The sequence below is a fragment of the Triturus cristatus genome, chromosome 2_1, assembly GCF_964204655.1.
Source record: "Triturus cristatus chromosome 2_1, aTriCri1.1, whole genome shotgun sequence".
In the NCBI taxonomy this organism is placed as follows: domain Eukaryota; kingdom Metazoa; phylum Chordata; class Amphibia; order Caudata; family Salamandridae; genus Triturus; species Triturus cristatus.
This window is the reverse complement of record NC_140581.1, coordinates 981,636,279-981,659,210: the sequence shown is the minus strand read 5'-3', so window position 1 is coordinate 981,659,210 and position 22,932 is coordinate 981,636,279. Positions and strand designations below refer to the sequence as shown.

Genomic DNA, 22,932 nt, shown 5'->3' with positions numbered 1-22,932 from the left:
GTTGGCTCTTTATGATGCAAAGACAGCAACTGGCCGATGTCTCTTCCTGCAGAGTGCGACACAAGGGTCCGTTTGCCTGTGACGACCTATGGGGCTATTAAGAGCCTCCATTGAAAGAGGTACCTGTGATAAGATTTTGGCACCATGTCTTACGCCTCTTTGTGATGAACACAGCTTTGTAGATTCTTGATAACAAAATGTGGAATCGGCCAATCTCTACGGTATTTGGTTAAATAAGACAGCCAGCCAAAGAAACATGCACATTTTAAACTTTAGTGCGCAGCTCCCTGCTGCTGCTACTTGACAGCAGTTGCCCCGCACCACTGAGACTTAGTTCAGGACGGGTTTCTGGAAAATAAAATGGTAATAAATAAACGTTATTACCATTTTATTTTTCAGCTCTGGGGTTTGTGGACGACGCCCCTCCGCTCAAATGGAGGAGCCGCTCCTGCATCTAATAATGATTTGTATGTATTTTTCGATTAGTAGAAAAGTAATGCTCCACTTTTCAATAGCTTCAATAATTTTTCATGTTGATTGTTGTATACGTTATATATTCTTTGATGTCTTAGGTTTTGCTGAGTAAAAATATTTTTTAAAGCACTCCTTTACCCACCGAGTAGCCTTTAGAAATCAAGGGGCTTATTTACGCTTTGGCAGATGAGGTACAGCCCATCGGTCGGCAGAAGACATTAACCCCGCCACCCTGATGAACTATTATCCACCAAATTTAGAGATGACCACTAATACTGGACCTCTATCAATATTGCTAGTGAGATTGTTAGATTTTGCAAAGAAAGTTATTTGCACAAAACCAGCAGGAAGGCTGAGCAATGCTTGTAAAACTCAGTCCACACCAAAGGTAAAACATTGAGTAGGATCAGACAAAAATCTGGAGGTTCACACTAAAAAGACAGAGTTGCACACAGTAAATGAACACATCACAGCACAACACAACATAGCTAACATACTTTCATTTTGGTAACTATCACTTAATAATCTCAGAAAAAGGTAAGTACAGTTCTCAAAAGTTTAATCTTATGGATAACACACAATATGTATTTTAAGTGATTACATACCATTGTATCAACATTCCCAACACACTCAAAAGAATAGTGTGCTCCTCCATTGGTCATCTCTGTTATTACTGCATGGATTGGCTTTGTGTAATCCAGTGGGTTGATACACTCAGTGGCTCCTACTTCTTTGGCTTTTCCAAACTTGTCTGCATTGATGTCAACTCCAATGATCTGTTTAGCTCCCGCCACTTTGCAGCCAATGATTGTGGAGAGTCCAACACCTCCCAAACCAAACACTACACATGATGTGCCTGGTTTAACCTATGGAAATATTAATCATGAAACATGTTGCATAAACTGGAGAGAAATCAATAGACACAATCCACTAGCCCACAAAAAGATGTATTTTCCTTGTATTAAGTATGCCAAATGTAATCAACAGACTGACTTCTGCTTTCCAAGAGAAGTTGAGAAAAAGTTGAGAAAACGCCCAATAGTGTGAAGACTATATTGCTTGATGTAAGAAAGTGGATTATTATGTGGGGTGCACTGTTGTCCGTCTCAAAGTATAATAACACTAACTTGTCAGGATCACCCTCCTCAAAGTCACTTACTTTAACCTAAGCTTAACACCCTGGTGTCTATAGCACAGAGCAGACAGGCTCATAGTAGGGCAATGTGTAAAGTATTTATGCAGTACCAACACAGTAATAAAGTAAAAATATGAAACAAATAAAATTCCAACTGAATTAAAAAAAATAGAGTCAAATTAAAAAAATAAATGACACCAAAATGTAAAAAATGTAAAAAATCAAATAAGCAGGCCGGAGATATGAATTTTTAAAGTAAGTTTTACGTAACTATAGTAACATATAGCATTAAAAGCCAATTATAGCCTATGGATGGGGTAGACAGGGGCCTAGGCACGATTTCAGTCAGATACTCCAAGTGGATTTGTCCTGGTCAAAGATTCCATCTTTTGACTTAGTTTTTTTGTGGACGTCCACATGACAGTTACCGAGCTCTTTCAAGTCCCAATGTTTTCTGAAGCAGCTCACTAGGCTCACAGGACCTCAGCAACAGCAGTTAGGGTCCAGGATTCACTGCAGCTTAGGCCACTAGCAAGGTCCAGTTGATACTGTACAACTTGTCACTTAAAAAAAGGCCTCTTTCAGCCTGTTGTGTCCCTTTATCCACACAAGAGGTCAGCCAACTGTCCCTTGAAGTACACTTCTTTGTCCTGGGTGTAGGAGCGAACAGGTCCAGTCCTGTGTTCCTCTTGGGTCACAGCCAGCATGTCCAGTCCTCCTCTGATCTTCACTAGGTTAAGAAAGTCTTCTGTGGAGGGTGCTTCGGGATGTAACATTTATGGTAAGCACTAGCTAGTGAGTGGGGGTGACTCCTGGCTCTTTCTCACCCAATGGTGTAAAAGGACTCACGGGCAACCCTATCCCCTTTTTACAGCAATTACAGTGGTCCTCAGTCCGAAATACGAAGATGGGAAAACTCTTTCTCCTTTGTGCAGAGCTCATTGGTACACTAAGAGGGGTGGACAGGGAAAATGAACAGTCCTTTACATTAGCCTCCATGAGCTTCAGGCAGGGAAAAGTTAGTCTTCCAAATTATGTATTAAATTCTAACTTTACAATTAAATTTGCCTTTTAATACATATTCAAAATAGTTTTTAATGATGTTGTAGCCCTTTCCTGTCAAACGTTACAGATTAATGTTTATAATCTGTACTTTGAAATTTTTAGGCTTCAGCTACGGCCCTGCAAATGAAAATAGCTTTTGGTCCTAGTTACTAGAGGAATATATAACTTCAATTTCACACATATTCCTCTTTTAAATATCAGGCACCATACCTTGCAGGCGACAGGGTGTACTTAGGTGTGACTTATTAATAATTAAAAATGGAGTTTCCCGCCTGTCAAAAGGGATATTTTGACAGGTTTGACAGCAGTTTTGTAGGCTTCTGCAGTCAGGCTACATGTGGTTGTAGGCCAGCACTGTGGATGGCCACGTAGGTGCTGAAGTTGACAGGCAGCATTTAACTTCCAAGCCCTGTGCTTGTTTCCTACTAAAGATATACTTGGGACTTACAAATAAGTAAGTTAAGTTTTGTCAGTCAGGTGTAAACCAATTTAACCATGTGTTCAGGGGAGCACTAGCACTTTACCCCTTTTTAGGAGGGGTAAAATACACAGACAATAATAAAATCACCTAAATCTTCTGTCAGAAAAAGGCCCAAAAACATTTAGACCATGCAGAAAGGGTAGATTTGCTACACATTGTATAAACTTGTAATTTATGTAGTATTAAAATGAGAAACCTAGGGAAGAGAGGGTAAAGCATTAAGGCAAATGAATAAAACAATGGTACGCTAGTAATCCATAAAACAACTTTGTTAACTTTGTAACGCAGACCTAGGGACATCAATTCCTCAAAATTCAAGGGGCATCATAGGGCCTTTGTTAGACCCGTCAGCCTTAGGGTGTTCTTCCCCCAAACATTTTACCTTACTCCTTCACATGTTTCTGATCTCCTTTTGGTTGGCCTTAGGTCTGTGCACTTTACCACTGCTGACAAGTGCTAAAGTGAGTGTACTCACTAATTAAAACATGGTAACATTGGCTTGTCCCCAATTGGCATAATTCATTATTTCACTATTTTGACCCTACAAAATAAACATTTTTCCAGGCCCAAACCTTCTTTTTAATACATATAAGTCACCCTTAGGGTAGGCCATGAACAACCCAGAGGGCAGAGTGCAGTAAATCCAAAAAGTAGGACCTGTGCTTTTAAGTTTTACATGTCCTGGTAGTAAAATTCTCATTTTTTCCCCTACTGCAAGTCCTGCGTCTCCCATAGGATAACATAGGAGTTACCTTATTACATTTAATAAGCTGTACCTTCCAAATGGGAACAGGTAAACAGTTCATGTTTGGTCTCTTTGGAATTGTAATGAAAAATCCTCTTTTATGGTGAAGTCGGATGTTTTATTAAAATTTAGAAAAAGCCACTTTTTAGAAAGTTAACACAAGGAGATGATGGACAGAGCACTGAAACTTTTCAGACACTCACCCCCATTCACAGATCTGGGTTGAATCCATCATCGTTCTTTAGCTGACGGGGGGTGAATGTTTGATTTGCTCTGCATTCCATCAATCATCTGTGTGTCTTTTACTTTTAGAAAGTTGCCATGTTCCTGCCTTAGTGCTTTAGTGCCTGCAGTCTGTCTCTGGGTCACATGGCTGGGTCTAGTTGGCAGTTCGTCTATGTGTATTCCTCCTAGACAACCACATACAATAGAAAGCTTAGGTGTACCTGGATGGGCCATCACTCGCAGAATGGGAGGACGGAGTTAGGCACAGCCCCACTTACACCTGAATAGACTGTGCCATGCCTTCACACAGAGGATTGCTTCCCCCTGTAGTTAGTCTGGGGCCAGAGAAGAGGAGGCAGGAACAATAAACAAAGGGAATCCTCTAGAAGTTTCTCCCACTTCACAGAAGGCACCAGAATAAATATTAGACCTCAGACACCAAATCTTCAGTATACCTCTGTCCACTCTACAGAAGAAGGACTGCTAAGCTGCTTTGCTGCCAGAAGAACTGCCATTCTGCTGCCCTGCTACTCTTCTGCTCTTCTGCCTGCTGACCTGCTTGCTGCGAAGGAAGATTGGACATGCACCCTTAATCCCAGACTGAAGTGACTTAAAGGGTCAGCCACTGGAATTCCTTTTCTGAGCTACAGGGACATAGCAAGTTCCAGAGGCTCCCTACAACTGCCCAGCTGACCTGCTGCTTGGACCTGCAACTTGTCCTGCCTGAGCCCTGCTGACCTCTGCTGGAGTGAGTTCCTGACCCCCAATTGGTGGCTCTCAGGTGTTGGATCCTTGGTGTGACCTCCGTTGAGCTCCCCTGAAGTTTACGGGCTTTTCCCGAACAGACCTGTTTGTGCCAAGATCTTGCTGCCCGCGTCGCCCGCCAACACGAAGTACCAGTGAAGCTGACACTTCCCTGTATAGCGACCACCAATGATGCCCTGCAGTGTGATGTCTGCACTTCGTGCCACGGCATCGACTCCTCGCAGTGACTACCAACAAAAGCTTCAGCAAGGACTGTCCGTGATGGTGACAGGAACTTTGCTCTACAGCGATGAGCATCCGCAACGCCCAGTCTTCTCTTCGTGCTATATCGGTGACTATCTATGACGCTCTCCTGCTCCTCGCGGCCCTGCCCACGACAAATGGAACTCGGCGCTCTGGACTTCCAAGATAACTCTTTCAGCTGGATTAACCTGGTGCATGTATAGGGCTTGTGCTCCAGCGTGGTCTGCCTGAACTTATGACTTTCACACATTCTTGCATGACCAGATAGCCGCAAGTGGTGCATTGTGCTTTTTTGTGCTATTTTCACCGAATTCTTTAACATCTCTGGTTCTACTAATTAGATTTTTGTCATTTTGGTGTCAAATTATTTAATACATTCTACTCTATTTTCTACATTAGTGTGGGATTTTTCTTGTGTTTTGTTTTCATATTATTACTGGATGAAGAACTGATTAAATCGTTTGCGCATTACCTCTAAGTTAAGCCTGACTGCTCAGTGCCAAGCTACAAGGGGTTGAGCATATGTTAATCTGGAGTTTGCTTGTGACTTCACTCTGACAAGGATTGTGGTTACTACTTGAGCAGAGCTTCACCCTCCTCAACCAGTAACCCAATTTCTTACTGCCTTCAGTCCCCTCCCTCCAAGGCATTGCAGTAGGTGCCATCTCATGATCTTTCACCCACTGGCATCACAGGAAATTATAACAGCTAATTATACCATCTAGCGACTAGTCACATTCCTCATATAATAAAGGAAAACAATCATTTGTGAATGAAAAGTCACACATACCAAATATAGCCTCATATATCTGAGCATAGACACATGCCTACTGCAACCTCATGAACAAAGGGAGACTCAAACATATTTTAACATACTTACTCTGAACTCATAGCACACAGGTTAGGACACCAGTGACCTTTGCAACGTCAAAGTGTGCAGTTGTAGCCTCAAATTCCTAGTTCAGCTTCAAAATACACAAGAATAGTCTAAGGTGCCACTGCCGACAAGAGTTTCCACATTCACTGGGTATGTCTCAAATTTCCAATGCAAACTCCCAAAGTGTACATTTAGCCTCAAATGCCAAGTGCAGCTTCTCCCTATACATACAGTAGAAAGGAAATGGTCCCAGAACAAAGGAGCTTGTAAAAGCCTAAACAGAATCAACAGTAATGAAAAATACAACAATGAAATAGCATCCAAGTGTTATTTAATCACACCTAGATGGGAACATATTAATGTAGAAAAAGATTCACAATATTCAATCAGTGTGGGGTGCCACGGGGTAAGGGAAGGGAGTGATGGATTGGGTAAGGTAATAGGATAAGTGACATGGAAAAACTTTTACTACTCGTACAAATCAATTGTTTGGCACGCAATATTGTGCCAATTAATTAGTATGAAATCCATTCACAGAGGAAAATAGATGATTTGACAAAAACCATATACGATCAGAGGAAACCAGTGCATATTGCACTATTGTCGGTATTGGCAAAGTCTTATGTCGACGTTTCGACCCCAAAGCATAGGTAGGCGACTGAGGTCCTTACTGGCGGGGTCTTCCTCAGGACAAACAGATAGGTGGAGCAGAAGGGGAAGGCACCTAAAGAGACATTGGGTAAGTGTTAAAAACTGTGTCGAGTCCCAACTAAATTGACTTAGGGAGACTGGGTGAGCGAAAACATCGCCATAGTTACCATATTAGAAACAGGGCATCTAATCACTTGGAACGTGCGCGTCCGGGGGTGCAGGGCCTGGTGGGCTCCGAGGACTGTAGAGGGTGGAGTTCACCTGTAATGAATTTAAGGTGTCGTTGTAACCATCCATAAACGGGTCAAAAGGATTGGAAATTATTCAGAACAAAAAAGAAAAAATCTCACTTACTGGTGATGATCAAATCAACGAAGAGAAGTTATTAAATCCAACATCACACGCCGTGAAAGACATCGGTGTGACAAGTGAAATAAATCACGAAGGATGATGACCTCTATGAATAAAATGGGAAAGAGTACTGATTTAAAAAACAGATGGAAAACCCAACCTAGAGGATATTCAGCTAAGGACCTAGTACCCTAATCTGTCAACAATAACAACGATTAAATAGGGGGAAAGTCCGCACCTTGGTAAGTGGTGGGACATAGACTATATCGGTATTGCTGTACATTAATGAAAGTGATGACAGGAAGTTAAAAACTGTCTATCTGGAGAATACAAGTATGGTGAAGTCGCATCGTTTCCAGTATCACAATAAAGTGCACTTCGACAGAGCCGGTATGCATTTTCGTGAGGGAGTTAGAAAGCTAGGCAACCGAGTCTAGAAAAAGATGCCACGCAATGCTAAGTTGCTCGTAGCAAGAGAGTTTAACAGAACAGACGTTCCCATACCTTAAGCGGCTGTCATGGCCTGTCGTGCTCGCGGTTTCAAACAAAGCACTGGACCCGTTGGGAGAATTCACTGATAAGGACACGCCGTGCGCCGCGTGACGTTCAACCGGGCGCAGCAGCTCGATGCTAGCAGCGTCGGTGTAGTAGAAGAAAGACACCGTGAGTAGTTCTATGGGGAAGGAGGCAAAACGCTCGTTGACGACTAATGCGAAAAAATGGACATTAGTTCCGAGCACTCCAATGAATTAAATTAAGAGGCTAGATGGATGGTTACACATTAATTAAAAGTGTATTAAGAAAGGGGATCTCGATTAAGGCTTCTAGCGTGAATGAAGCAGATCAGTCCATGGGCATGGGGGGACAGGGGGTGAGCAAACCTGCAGGGGGTACATCACAATTGATCAGGCACATACGTAATTACAGACAAAGATGAAAGAAACATATTCGAGCAAAAAGAAAACCTTTGCATTGATTGTAAACACACACGACGGCCTATGTGATTGATCATGAACCCGTTATACCATTGACAGTAAACAGAGTGTTAATGGATAGACATAGCATTTGGAACATAAATGTAGCATAGATGAATAACATGTTTCAAAGTAATTAAACAGCTAAATAGATTAAAGGTTCCATTCACAACAGAAGCGACCTAACAGCTGGATGGATCGAGATACAGTGGCCAGCTAATTTCAGTTCCCTAGAATGGCTAATTGGGCATTACTCGGATCCTGTTCGTTCAGACCCATGTTGACAGTGTCAAAGCGAATCATCCATTTGGACTCCCTAATGGTGAGAATAGAAGATATGTTGCCACCCCTAGGGCCCAGTTCAGTCTTCTCCACCACAATCCATTGCATTTGCTCGGGGCTATGTCCTAGTTGATTGAAATGTTCAACTAGAGGTGCTCCGATCACATTACATCTTATTCTACTTTGGTGCTGTAGAATTCTCGCCTTGATTTTTTGTTGAGTTTGGCCAATATATAATTGGCCACATGGGCAGAGGATCCCATAAATGACGTTGGTCGAGTTACAATTGGTGTGTGAATGTAAAGTGATGGTTTGATGTTTGTAGACAAACTTTTTAGATTGAATGGTAGTTGGGCATGCCTTGCACGATCCGCACTTGAAATGACCTATAACGGGTGGTAGTTTCCAAATTGAGTGGATAGTTGGTGCAACCGGGTCCTCAAGGAAAGAATGTACCACATGGTCCTTGATGCTCATGGCTTTTCTGAAGGAATGCATCGGTAAATTCAGTTGATTGATCTCAGTTGATACAATACCCCAATGTTTGTTAATTATCTTTTTCACGGCATTGCTTCTAGTTGAGAACGTTGTCACACATATCATCTTGTTGCTCGTTGGTGATGTAGCAGGATCTTTAGCTATGAGCAAATCATCACGTGGGTTGTACCAGGCCCTCTTCTGGGCCCTCTTAACCAAACGCTTCGGATAGCCCCTGGCAATTAGTCTGGCATTCAGGTCCTCCGACTCTGTCATGTAGTCCACTCGCTTAGTACAGTTCCTGCGGATCCGCAGGAACTGACCTACTGGGAGATTATCACGTAAACCACGTGGGTGGTAACTACTGTACCTCAGCAGGGAATTCCGTTCGGTTGGCTTCCTGTATAGGGTGGTGAAAAGTTTGGCATCTTCGCTGAATATTTTCAAATCAAGAAATGGTATCTCCTGAGTGTTGGACTGAATGGTAAACTGGATGTCTTGGTCGCATCGGTTAAGCCACTCATGGAACAAATTAAGTTGGGGTATATCGCCGCTCCAGATCATCAATATATCATCGATATATCTCTTCCATAGATTAATGTGTCCAGAGAAGGGGTTGTTGTAGAGGACGAAACGCTTTTCAAAATCGTCCATATACAGGATCGCCAGGTCTGGGGCAAAGGCAGCCCCCATCGCCACTCCTTTCGTCTGTACGTAGTACTTTCCTTGGAAGTAAAAGAAACTCCAGCGAGCAAATACTCGTGACTTGTGATATTGTATCACTTTACACCAGTATCCCTCAGGAACCAGCTTTGGAAGTCATGAGAGAAGTCTTGAACTCCAGAGCAGCACCGATAAGGGTACCTACTGACTTCATTATAGCCCTCTTGACTATTGCTATGAGGAAGAATTTCTTTTACTTCCAAGGAAAGTACTACGTACAGACGAAAGGAGTGGCGATGGGGGCTGCCTTGGCCCCAGACCTGGCGATCCTGTATATGGACGATTTTGAAAAGCGTTTCGTCCTCTACAACAACCCCTTCTCTGGACACATTAATCTATGGAAGAGATATATCGATGATATATTGATGATCTGGAGCGGCGATATACCCCAACTTAATTTGTTCCATGAGTGGCTTAACCGATGCGACCAAGACATCCAGTTTACCATTCAGTCCAACACTCAGGAGATACCATTTCTTGATTTGAAAATATTCAGCGAAGATGCCAAACTTTTCACCACCCTATACAGGAAGCCAACCGAACGGAATTCCCTGCTGAGGTACAGTAGTTACCACCCACGTGGTTTACGTGATAATCTCCCAGTAGGTCAGTTCCTGCGGATCCGCAGGAACTGTACTAAGCGAGTGGACTACATGACAGAGTCGGAGGACCTGAATGCCAGACTAATTGCCAGGGGCTATCCGAAGCGTTTGGTTAAGAGGGCCCAGAAGAGGGCCTGGTACAACCCACGTGATGATTTGCTCATAGCTAAAGATCCTGCTACATCACCAACGAGCAACAAGATGATATGTGTGACAACGTTCTCAACTAGAAGCAATGCCGTGAAAAAGATAATTAACAAACATTGGGGTATTGTATCAACTGAGATCAATCAACTGAATTTACCGATGCATTCCTTCAGAAAAGCCATGAGCATCAAGGACCATGTGGTACATTCTTTCCTTGAGGACCCGGTTGCACCAACTATCCACTCAATTTGGAAACTACCACCCGTTATAGGTCATTTCAAGTGCGGATCGTGCAAGGCATGCCCAACTACCATTCAATCTAAAAAGTTTGTCTACAAACATCAAACCATCACTTTACATTCACACACCAATTGTAACTCGACCAACGTCATTTATGGGATCCTCTGCCCATGTGGCCAATTATATATTGGCCAAACTCAACAAAAAATCAAGGCGAGAATTCTACAGCACCAAAGTAGAATAAGATGTAATGTGATCGGAGCACCTCTAGTTGAACATTTCAATCAACTAGGACATAGCCCCGAGCAAATGCAATGGATTGTGGTGGAGAAGACTGAACTGGGCCCTAGGGGTGGCAACATATCTTCTATTCTCACCATTAGGGAGTCCAAATGGATGATTCGCTTTGACACTGTCAACATGGGTCTGAACGAACAGGATCCGAGTAATGCCCAATTAGCCATTCTAGGGAACTGAAATTAGCTGGCCACTGTATCTCGATCCATCCAGCTGTTAGGTCGCTTCTGTTGTGAATGGAACCTTTAATCTATTTAGCTGTTTAATTACTTTGAAACATGTTATTCATCTATGCTACATTTATGTTCCAAATGCTATGTCTATCCATTAACACTCTGTTTACTGTCAATGGTATAACGGGTTCATGATCAATCACATAGGCCGTCGTGTGTGTTTACAATCAATGCAAAGGTTTTCTTTTTGCTCGAATATGTTTCTTTCATCTTTGTCTGTAATTACGTATGTGCCTGATCAATTGTGATGTACCCCCTGCAGGTTTGCTCACCCCCTGTCCCCCCATGCCCATGGACTGATCTGCTTCATTCACGCTAGAAGCCTTAATCGAGATCCCCTTTCTTAATACACTTTTAATTAATGTGTAACCATCCATCTAGCCTCTTAATTTAATTCATTGGAGTGCTCGGAACTAATGTCCATTTTTTCGCATTAGTCGTCAACGAGCGTTTTGCCTCCTTCCCCATAGAACTACTCATGGTGTCTTTCTTCTACTACACCGACGCTGCTAGCATCGAGCTGCTGCGCCCGGTTGAACGTCACGCGGCGCACGGCGTGTCCTTATCAGTGAATTCTCCCAACGGGTCCAGTGCTTTGTTTGAAACCGCGAGCACGACAGGCCATGACAGCCGCTTAAGGTATGGGAACGTCTGTTCTGTTAAACTCTCTTGCTACGAGCAACTTAGCATTGCGTGGCATCTTTTTCTAGACTCGGTTGCCTAGCTTTCTAACTCCCTCACGAAAATGCATACCGGCTCTGTCGAAGTGCACTTTATTGTGATACTGGAAACGATGCGACTTCACCATACTTGTATTCTCCAGATAGACAGTTTTTAACTTCCTGTCATCACTTTCATTAATGTACAGCAATACCGATATAGTCTATGTCCCACCACTTACCAAGGTGCGGACTTTCCCCCTATTTAATCGTTGTTATTGTTGACAGATTAGGGTACTAGGTCCTTAGCTGAATTTCCTCTAGGTTGGGTTTTCCATCTGTTTTTTAAATCAGTACTCTTTCCCATTTTATTCATAGAGGTCATCATCCTTCGTGATTTATTTCACTTGTCACACCGATGTCTTTCACGGCGTGTGATGTTGGATTTAATAACTTCTCTTCGTTGATTTGATCATCACCAGTAAGTGAGATTTTTTCTTTTTTGTTCTGAATAATTTCCAATCCTTTTGACCCGTTTATGGATGGTTACAACGACACCTTAAATTCATTACAGGTGAACTCCACCCTCTACAGTCCTCGGAGCCCACCAGGCCCTGCACCCCCGGACGCGCACGTTCCAAGTGATTAGATGCCCTGTTTCTAATATGGTAACTATGGCGATGTTTTCGCTCACCCAGTCTCCCTAAGTCAATTTAGTTGGGACTCGACACAGTTTTTAACACTTACCCAATGTCTCTTTAGGTGCCTTCCCCTTCTGCTCCACCTATCTGTTTGTCCTGAGGAAGACCCCGCCAGTAAGGACCTCAGTCGCCTACCTATGCTTTGGGGTCGAAACGTCGACATAAGACTTTGCCAATACCGACAATAGTGCAATATGCACTGGTTTCCTCTGATCGTATATGGTTTTTGTCAAATCATCTATTTTCCTCTGTGAATGGATTTCATACTAATTAATTGGCACAATATTGCGTGCCAAACAATTGATTTGTACGAGTAGTAAAAGTTTTTCCATGTCACTTATCCTATTACCTTACCCAATCCATCACTCCCTTCCCTTACCCCGTGGCACCCCACACTGATTGAATATTGTGAATCTTTTTCTACATTAATATGTTCCCATCTAGGTGTGATTAAATAACACTTGGATGCTATTTCATTGTTGTATTTTTCATTACTGTTGATTCTGTTTAGGCTTTTACAAGCTCCTTTGTTCTGGGACCATTTCCTTTCTACTGTTCTGATACCCAGGTCCCAGCGACTTTTTGGGTTTACCCTTAGTTTAAACGCTTTCATGTGCAGGTGCATACCTGCGAGGTATTTTATGTGATATCTCCTTCTGTAAAGAAAATGGTGGAGAGCGAAACCCTTTCCTATACTGAGGATTATATCAACCAGCTGCTACAGGATCCTAGAAATCTTTTTCTGTCATCCGACACACCAAATATTGACTTCACGCTCAACGATAAAATAGCACAACTTGAACGCCTAGAAAAGAAACTTATCCGCACTAAACTTCATGGCCATCTGCTCACCAAATATTTACAGGCTAGCATAATACCGGTTGGACTACAGATTAAAAATGAACCTGCCATCTTCATTGACATACCTAAATTTAAAGAAGGCTTCAGCTTCATTGCAAACAATGCTTCGCGACATTGGATGGTTCTAGGAGTGGAGACAGCGGCAGAACAGGTCCAAGTTTTGATGAGGGAAATCGCTGCTCTGAAACAAGAGATCTCAGGAGATTCTTCCCTGATCAACGCTAAAAGTGCCCTGGAGAATCTCACCAAATCATTAAAAGACTTTGAAACAACTACGCAGAACAAGAAGCTGGATAAACTCTCCAAGGATATCAGGTTCTATGAGAAAAAGAATACGTACCCCTACCTTAACGAGGATTATTACAAGCAAGACAATTCGGGACGTTTTACAGGACGAGGCAGAGGTGCCTTTAGAGGCAGGAGGAATTACACCAATTTTTCTGACTCCACTGTGAGCTCAGACAGTGACCCGGAGGTCCAGGGTCCGAGCTACGATTACAACTACCGTGACAACTATCGTGATAACTGGTATCCCCCCCAAGGTTATTTCCCTTTTTTAGGGGAAGGCCAATGGAGACCCCCGCGAGGACGAGGCGGCAACTGGCCAAGAGGACCATCGAGAGGCCAGCAGAACCCACCGAGTACGAATTGGGACAGAGGCAGAGGCTCAACCCCCAAACAGGTCCGTTTCCAACAGGAGAATCATGGAGAGATCTCAACAAGGAGGAAAGTGTACAGATGGTAGAGCCCCACAATAACCCTGTGGTTAACATTTCTGCATACAATTTGAGCACTGATGAACAAGCTGTTCTTTCAAAAGGTCTATCATTCGTACCAACGGCTCATCCCAATTCATTTAATCTCAAGACAGAACTTTATGGATTTTTTCGTAAGATCCGTCTCAGATACTTTTTCAGAAATGCTGAGGATAATCCCTCTAAATCCCACACTGGACTCAGGCCTCCATCTAAGTTCTTTCCACCGACCAGTGCCATGAGTAGCAGGATTTTGGCGTATGATAACATGGTTCTGAATGATGTCAATACCTTATTATCGACATATAAACACACTATACCGAACACCAGTAAATCTGAAAAAACTGCACTCGTGACCCTTAAAAACAATAAGGACATTGTGATCAAGTCTGCCGATAAGGGGGGAGCCATAGTGATACAGGACACGACTGCCTATAAATCTGAAATTTTGAGACAACTGCAAGATGGTGTCAGCTATTCCTTGCTCAGATCCGACCCCACCAAGGACTTGATGGGTGAAATCCTTCTTATCACTTCGGAAGCCTTTAACCTCGGTTTTATAAGCAAACTGGAATTCGAGTACTTGAACCAAAAATGCCCACGACTACCGACCATCTACACCCTACCGAAGATACATAAAGACATTCTTCATCCACCGGGGCGCCCTATTGTATCGGGGTGTGGGTCATTATTGGAACCTCTATGCAAGTACATAGATTTTTTTCTAAAACCGTTAGCTGAGGAAACAGAGACGTACCTGCGTGATACTATGCAAGTCATCAACATAGTGGATCAACAACCTTTCAACTCCAGCGAGCAAATACTCGTGACTTGTGATATTGTATCACTTTACACCAGTATCCCTCAGGAACCAGCTTTGGAAGTCATGAGAGAAGTCTTGAACTCCAGACCAGCACCGATGAGGGTACCTACTGACTTCATTATAGCCCTCTTGACTATTGCTATGAGGAAGAATTTCTTTTACTTCCAAGGAAAGTACTACGTACAGACGAAAGGAGTGGCGATGGGGGCTGCCTTTGCCCCAGACCTGGCGATCCTGTATATGGACGATTTTGAAAAGCGTTTCGTCCTCTACAACAACCCCTTCTCTGGACACATTAATCTATGGAAGAGATATATCGATGATATATTGATGATCTGGAGCGGCGATATACCCCAACTTAATTTGTTCCATGAGTGGCTTAACCGATGCGACCAAGACATCCAGTTTACCATTCAGTACAACACTCAGGAGATACCATTTCTTGATTTGAAAATATTCAGCGAAGATGCCAAACTTTTCACCACCCTATACAGGAAGCCAACCGAACGGAATTCCCTGCTGAGGTACAGTAGTTACCACCCACGTGGTTTACGTGATAATCTCCCAGTAGGTCAGTTCCTGCGGATCCGCAGGAACTGTACTAAGCGAGTGGACTACATGACAGAGTCGGAGGACCTGAATGCCAGACTAATTGCCAGGGGCTATCCGAAGCGTTTGGTTAAGAGGGCCCAGAAGAGGGCCTGGTACAACCCACGTGATGATTTGCTCATAGCTAAAGATCCTGCTACATCACCAACGAGCAACAAGATGATATGTGTGACAACGTTCTCAACTAGAAGCAATGCCGTGAAAAAGATAATTAACAAACATTGGGGTATTGTATCAACTGAGATCAATCAACTGAATTTACCGATGCATTCCTTCAGAAAAGCCATGAGCATCAAGGACCATGTGGTAAATTCTTTCCTTGAGGACCCGGTTGCACCAACTATCCACTCAATTTGGAAACTACCACCCGTTATAGGTCATTTCAAGTGCGGATCGTGCAAGGCATGCCCAACTACCATTCAATCTAAAAAGTTTATCTACAAACATCAAACCATCACTTTACATTCACACACCAATTGTAACTCGACCAACGTCATTTATGGGATCCTCTGCCCATGTGGCCAATTATATATTGGCCAAACTCAACAAAAAATCAAGGCGAGAATTCTACAGCACCAAAGTAGAATAAGATGTAATGTGATCGGAGCACCTCTAGTTGAACATTTCAATCAACTAGGACATAGCCCCGAGCAAATGCAATGGATTGTGGTGGAGAAGACTGAACTGGGCCCTAGGGGTGGCAACATATCTTCTATTCTCACCATTAGGGAGTCCAAATGGATGATTCGCTTTGACACTGTCAACATGGGTCTGAACGAACAGGATCCGAGTAATGCCCAATTAGCCATTCTAGGGAACTGAAATTAGCTGGCCACTGTATCTCGATCCATCCAGCTGTTAGGTCGCTTCTGTTGTGAATGGAACCTTTAATCTATTTAGCTGTTTAATTACTTTGAAACATGTTATTCATCTATGCTACATTTATATTCCAAATGCTATGTCTATCCATTAACACTCTGTTTACTGTCAATGGTATAACGGGTTCATGATCAATCACATAGGCCGTCGTGTGTGTTTACAATCAATGCAAAGGTTTTCTTTTTGCTCGAATATGTTTCTTTCATCTTTGTCTGTAATTACGTATGTGCCTGATCAATTGTGATGTACCCCCTGCAGGTTTGCTCACCCCCTGTCCCCCCATGCCCATGGACTGATCTGCTTCATTCACGCTAGAAGCCTTAATCGAGATCCCCTTTCTTAATACACTTTTAATTAATGTGTAACCATCCATCTAGCCTCTTAATTTAATTCATTGGAGTGCTCGGAACTAATGTCCATTTTTTCGCATTAGTCGTCAACGAGCGTTTTGCCTCCTTCCCCATAGAACTACTCACGGTGTCTTTCTTCTACTACACCGACGCTGCTAGCATCGAGCTGCTGCGCCCGGTTGAACGTCACGCGGCGCACGGCGTGTCCTTATCAGTGAATTCTCCCAACGGGTCCAGTGCTTTGTTTGAAACAGCGAGCACGACAGGCCATGACAGCCGCTTAAGGTATGGGAACGTCTGTTCTGTTAAACTCTCTTGCTACGAGCAACTTAGCATTGCGTGGCATCTTTTTCTAGACTCGGTTGCCTAGCTTTCTAACTCCCTCACGAAAATGCATACCGGCTCTGTCGAAGTGCACTTTATTGTGATACTGGAAACGATGCGACTTCACCATACTTGTATTCTCCAGATAGACAGTTTTTAACTTCCTGTCATCACTTTCATTAATGTACAGCAATACCGATATAGTCTATGTCCCACCACTTACCAAGGTGCGGACTTTCCCCCTATTTAATCGTTGTTATTGTTGACAGATTAGGGTACTAGGTCCTTAGCTGAATATCCTCTAGGTTGGGTTTTCCATCTGTTTTTTAAATCAGTACTCTTTCCCATTTTATTCATAGAGGTCATCATCCTTCGTGATTTATTTCACTTGTCACACCGATGTCTTTCACGGCGTGTGATGTTGGATTTAATAACTTCTCTTCGTTGATTTGATCATCACCAGTAAGTGAGATTTTTTCTTTTTTGTTCTGAATAATTTCCAATCCTTTTGACCCGTTTATGGATGGTTACAACGACACCTTAAATTCATTACAGGTGAACTCCACCCTCTACAGTCCTCGGAGCCCACCAGGCCCTGCACCCCCGGACGCGCACGTTCCAAGTGATTAGATGCCCTGTTTCTAATATGGTAACTATGGCGATGTTTTCGCTCACCCAGTCTCCCTAAGTCAATTTAGTTGGGACTCGACACAGTTTTTAACACTTACCCAATGTCTCTTTAGGTGCCTTCCCCTTCTGCTCCACCTATCTGTTTGTCCTGAGGAAGACCCCGCCAGTAAGGACCTCAGTCGCCTACCTATGCTTTGGGGTCGAAACGTCGACATAAGACTTTGCCAATACCGACAATAGTGCAATATGCACTGGTTTCCTCTGATCGTATATGGTTTTTGTCAAATCATCTATTTTCCTCTGTGAATGGATTTCATACTAATTAATTGGCACAATATTGCGTGCCAAACAATTGATTTGTACGAGTAGTAAAAGTTTTTCCATGTCACTTATCCTATTACCTTACCCAATCCATCACTCCCTTCCCTTACCCCGTGGCACCCCACACTGATTGAATATTGTGAATCTTTTTCTACATTAATATGTTCCCATCTAGGTGTGATTAAATAACACTTGGATGCTATTTCATTGTTGTATTTTTCATTACTGTTGATTCTGTTTAGGCTTTTACAAGCTCCTTTGTTCTGGGACCATTTCCTTTCTACTGTTCTGATACCCAGGTCCCAGCGACTTTTTGGGTTTACCCTTAGTTTAAACGTCTCCCTATACATAAGCAGGTTTCGCTTGAACTGGCGTAACTTCAAATGCCCAGTGTATACTGCCCATGTTTGACTTTAGCCTCAAATGCGCATGCAACCTCCTCATGAACAGGATGAACATTAAATATCCAGTGCCACCTTTAGGTGCCAAGGTATAGCCTCACATGCCCCATGTGTACAGGCATAAATCGACTCAATGCTCTATGTAGCCTTCCCATTTTGAGGTAGCACCTCGCATTCACAGTGATGTCCCACCATGTACACATATGATCTTGACCCACTACTAGACACACCTCCGGGTAACACCCGCCTTTTAAGAGCCAGATGGAAGCACTATGGAGATATATACCAAGAGTACTACAAGTGTTTTTCCTTCCCACCCACTCCCTGTTGAAAGCATACTGTTGATGTATCCACTTCCTAGCTGTACAGGGCCTCTGTTCTGTGCAGAATTTCTAAACTTCCTTCTCACGTGCCAGACAGACAAAGGTTTCTATCTCTTACCCCTTCCCTAGCACATCAGCACCAAATTGGATCCTGCTGATAAAGGTAATGGAGAAAGTTTTTTTCTCTTAAATCAATTAATTCTTTTGCATATAGTCAGGTCCTAGGAGTTGCCTGTTGGAAGTGCTAGCACCTGTGTCAGGTTTTACCATGGACAAGAAACACACCTACCATAGACTCATGTCTCCCGGAAACTTATAAGCGTTTGTTTAGCCCAGCCTCTCTAACATACCATTGGGTAGTGAAAAAAAGGGATTAATTCCAAACATTGAGACTCAATAGATGTGTAAAATCTGATGTCCATAGACCTTTGAATTTATAAATGAATATTTATTACCAATTCTGTCCTGATCAAAGTTGTTTCCCCTTGTTTATTGTTTGGTAAGCTACTTGGATAATGGCTCGAAGACCCTCTGTTGATCAGACAATTGTACTTTCATTACATCTCATGGAAAGTGCAGTAGACACTTTGTTGAACTCTGAACAGCCATGCATTTTTAAATCAATGATGCCTAGGCAACCATGTAATTCGATAAATTATTTTGTACTTGCACCTTCCCTGCATCAGGATAGACTGCATCTTCATCCATAACAATCTCTTGTATTCCTTACTAGATCAAGATATCAGGTACATCACCATTTCAGACCACCTCAACTCCCCAGTGCTTTCAAAATTAAGGGGCCTATTAGGATCATAGGCGGATCGCCACCGCCGGGCCAGCGGTGGCGATCCGCCCACCAAATGTCCCTGTGACACTCCCAGCCATATTAGTATGGTGAGGGGCACCGCGGGAGATGGAAAGACCGCCCGCCACCTTTCCGCCGGTCGGATTGCCGGCCGGTCGGAGAATGCAGTTAATATGGTGGCGGTGCCTGCATATTATGATGCATGCGGAAAAAGGCCTTTCCATGGCGGCGATGCCGCCATGGAAAGACAGGCGGTCTTTGATATTGGGGGCCCGTTGCAGTACCCCAGGGTGTTGGGGGGTGGGGGGTGCACTTGGGGGGGTACCTATGGTACCCCCCTTCATTGGCATACACAAGGTGGCAGGCACCACACGGTGCCTGTCACGTTGTGCATGCCAACGTGAATTGCGACGGGTGCTGCTGACAGCACCGCCCGCCGCAATGCATAATATGCAGGACGCGACCACCAGGGTGGCAGGCGCATCCTAATTGGCATGGCGGGACTGCCACACCTCTGGCGGTCGGTCCCTTTTACAGTTACGGTGGCGGGCAGGCAAAGTCCGCCCTCCATCGTAATGGGCCCCTAACTCTTGATCACCAAAATACGAATCACTGACAGAATATTGATTACGAAAATATCGAGGTACAAAAATATCGACTCAAAAATATCGTTGTCCAGAATATCCAAGTCCTATCTACATAATGGTAAGTACAAAAAAATCGAGAAAAAAATATTGTTATTAAAAATATCTATTTTTTAAATGTTTAAAAAACAAGGTAAAATAAAGGAAATAATATATATAATTAAAAAAAACATAGTTAGAATTGTTACAAAATGTTTAAAATTATAAGTAATACATATAGGTGCTGATTCCGATCCATTAAAAAAAATTACCGTACGACTCGTATCCGTATCTTTTTTTCATACGAATCGTACAAGTCCCGTACAAACGGCAAAGTACGATTCGTACGTGAAAAATACATACGAATCACGTCGGGAAAAGTCTACGAGACGTCCCCGGACAGTTTTACATACAAATCGTAAAACTGAAGTCCGAGCGCGCAAGTACGATCCGTACCGCCCGTCCGAAAACACAAGCGCATGGAAAAGGCCCCGTACGGAGCGAACGCCGTACCACTCGTATCCAGATAAACTTGTGCCCGGGATACGAGTCGTACAGCCCCCCCCTCCCCCCATATGTCAGCACCGTACCCCCCGTACCCCCCATGTCCAAACTCTACCCCAGCCCCGTACGTGTATGCACTGTACCCCACCACCGTACCCCAGCCCCGTACATGTACACACCGTACCCCAACACCGTACCCTAGCCCCGTACTGGTACGCACCGTACCCCACCACAGTACCCCAGCCCCTTACTTGTACGCACCGTACCCCACCACCGTACCCCAGGCCCGTACTTGGACGCACCGTAACCCAGCACCGTACTACATGCCCCTACTTGGACGCACCGTACCCCAGTCCCGTACCCCAGCCCCGTACATGTATGCACCGTACCCCAACACCGTACCCCAGCCCCGTACTGGTACGCACCGTACCCCACCACTGTACCCCAGCCCCGTACTTGGACGCACCGTACCCCAGCGCTGTACCCCATGCCCCTACTTGGACGCACCGTACTACTGCGCCGTACCCCAGGCCCGTACTTGGACGCACCGTACCCCAGCGCCGTACAACATGCCCCTACTTGGACGCACCATAGCCCAGCGCCGTACCCCAGCCCCGTACATGTACGCACCGTACCCCAACACCGTACCCCAGCCCCGTACTGGTATGCACCATACCCCACCACCGTACCCCAGCCCCGTACTTTGACGCACCGTACCCCAGCGCCGTACCCCATGCCCCTACTTGGATGCACTGTACCCCAGCGCCGTACCCCAGGCCCGGACTTGGACGCACCGTACCCCAGCACCCTACCCCTGCGCCCTACCCCAGCCCCGTACCCCAACACCATACCCCAGCACCGAACTTGTACGCGCCGTACCCCACCACCGTACCCCAGGCCCGTACTTGGACGCACCGTACCTCACCACCGTACCCCAGCATCGCGTATGTATGAACTGTACAACAACATTGTATATGTGAGCACTGTACTACAACATCGCGTATGTACGCACCTCACATACGCTAAAACGACTCGTACAGAACCAGGACACGGTAAAACACAAGGCAGGGTCAATTCGCCTCGCACAACACCACAAAACACGTCTACAGTACAAAAAACATCTAAAAGACTGACCTGGCACATCCAAACAGGCAAACAGAGGCCCAAACTCACAACCACCTCTTATAACACCCCCACCAAATGTTCAAACCCAGCCACACCCACAAATGGACCAATAAAAAGGGCCCACACTCACAAACCATGAGCCTTTGCAACAGACCCACTGCTGACAGACACCACACACAAACAACTGCACCCATACACTGAGGAACTTCGATTTTCGATCACGATCGAATCGAATCGCCATTTTGTGACTCGCCGCCATATTGTGTTGCCATCACTCAGGCAGCACGGCGAACAAAGTCTATTCTGCTTTTTCTGTAGTCCGGTGTCCAAATACGCCCTCGGCCTTTATTTGCAAAGCTGGTGTTAGAACTAGCCGAGTACACTAATCCCTGTCTGGCTTTCCTAATCCTCGTTTCAACTATCTGTTGGCTCACATTATTCTTTCCTGACCATATCTTATTTACTGGCCTTCACTGTCTCCTGCTAGCATTCTCTTGTGTCACGACTGTCCTCCAAACACACACAAACGTATCTCGCCACCTGCAAGTTAGTTATAATCTGTTAATAAATTAGTTTGAGGGTGGGGTGACAAACACAGTTGGAGGAGAGGTCTCTTCGGAGCATCTGATATTTCTGTTTTCAAACCTTTCCTATTGGTTCCGCCTTGTTTTCTAACTTTCCAATTGGCTCTTTCTTGTATGCTTTGGGAGTGTATTTCGTCAATAATTGTATCATTGTATAGTATTTAACCTGATGCGCCACAGAGTGAAGTGGCAGTCTCCTGAGAACCTACTTTGTGTACTTCTAGGATAACTGTACTAGCTGCAGCTAAATAAATCTAATCTTCTAACGCCGACAGAGTGTCCCGTGTCTCTGTGTAGTGAAGCAGGTGAACTCCGGAGACATTGGGCGTACCCTGCGCCGCCAGGCCCAAAAGGTTCTGGGTCTTCAACACCTTAACTTACACACCTTCACACAACCTCCTTCACACATACCCCCTCTACACATTCACACACACACCTACACATTCACACCCACAACCATCCACACCCACACCCCACACCATGCCCACAGACAAGAATCCAAAGTTCACAAGGGAGGAGCTGGACATCCTTGTCAACGAAGTCATCAGAGTCGAGCCACAGCTCTTTGGAACATTGGTCAGACAGACCAGCATAGCCGAAAAATCACGCCTGTGGCAGAGGATCGTCGATCGGGTGAATGCTGTTGTGCCCATCAGAAGGACCAGGAA

The 22,932-nt window shown here is 44.3% G+C and overlaps 1 protein-coding gene across 1 annotated transcript in view; it reads right to left on the bottom strand.

Annotated features, from left to right (window-relative positions):
* LOC146866160 (alcohol dehydrogenase 1-like) overlaps positions 1 to 22,932 on the bottom strand; it is a 251,197-nt gene that overhangs the window by 63,511 nt on the left and 164,754 nt on the right. Inside the window, exon 6 of the mRNA XM_085640804.1 lies at positions 1,080 to 1,340. Within this exon, the coding sequence (XP_085496930.1) occupies positions 1,080 to 1,340 (261 nt within the window). The remainder of the gene's footprint in view (positions 1 to 1,079; positions 1,341 to 22,932) is intronic.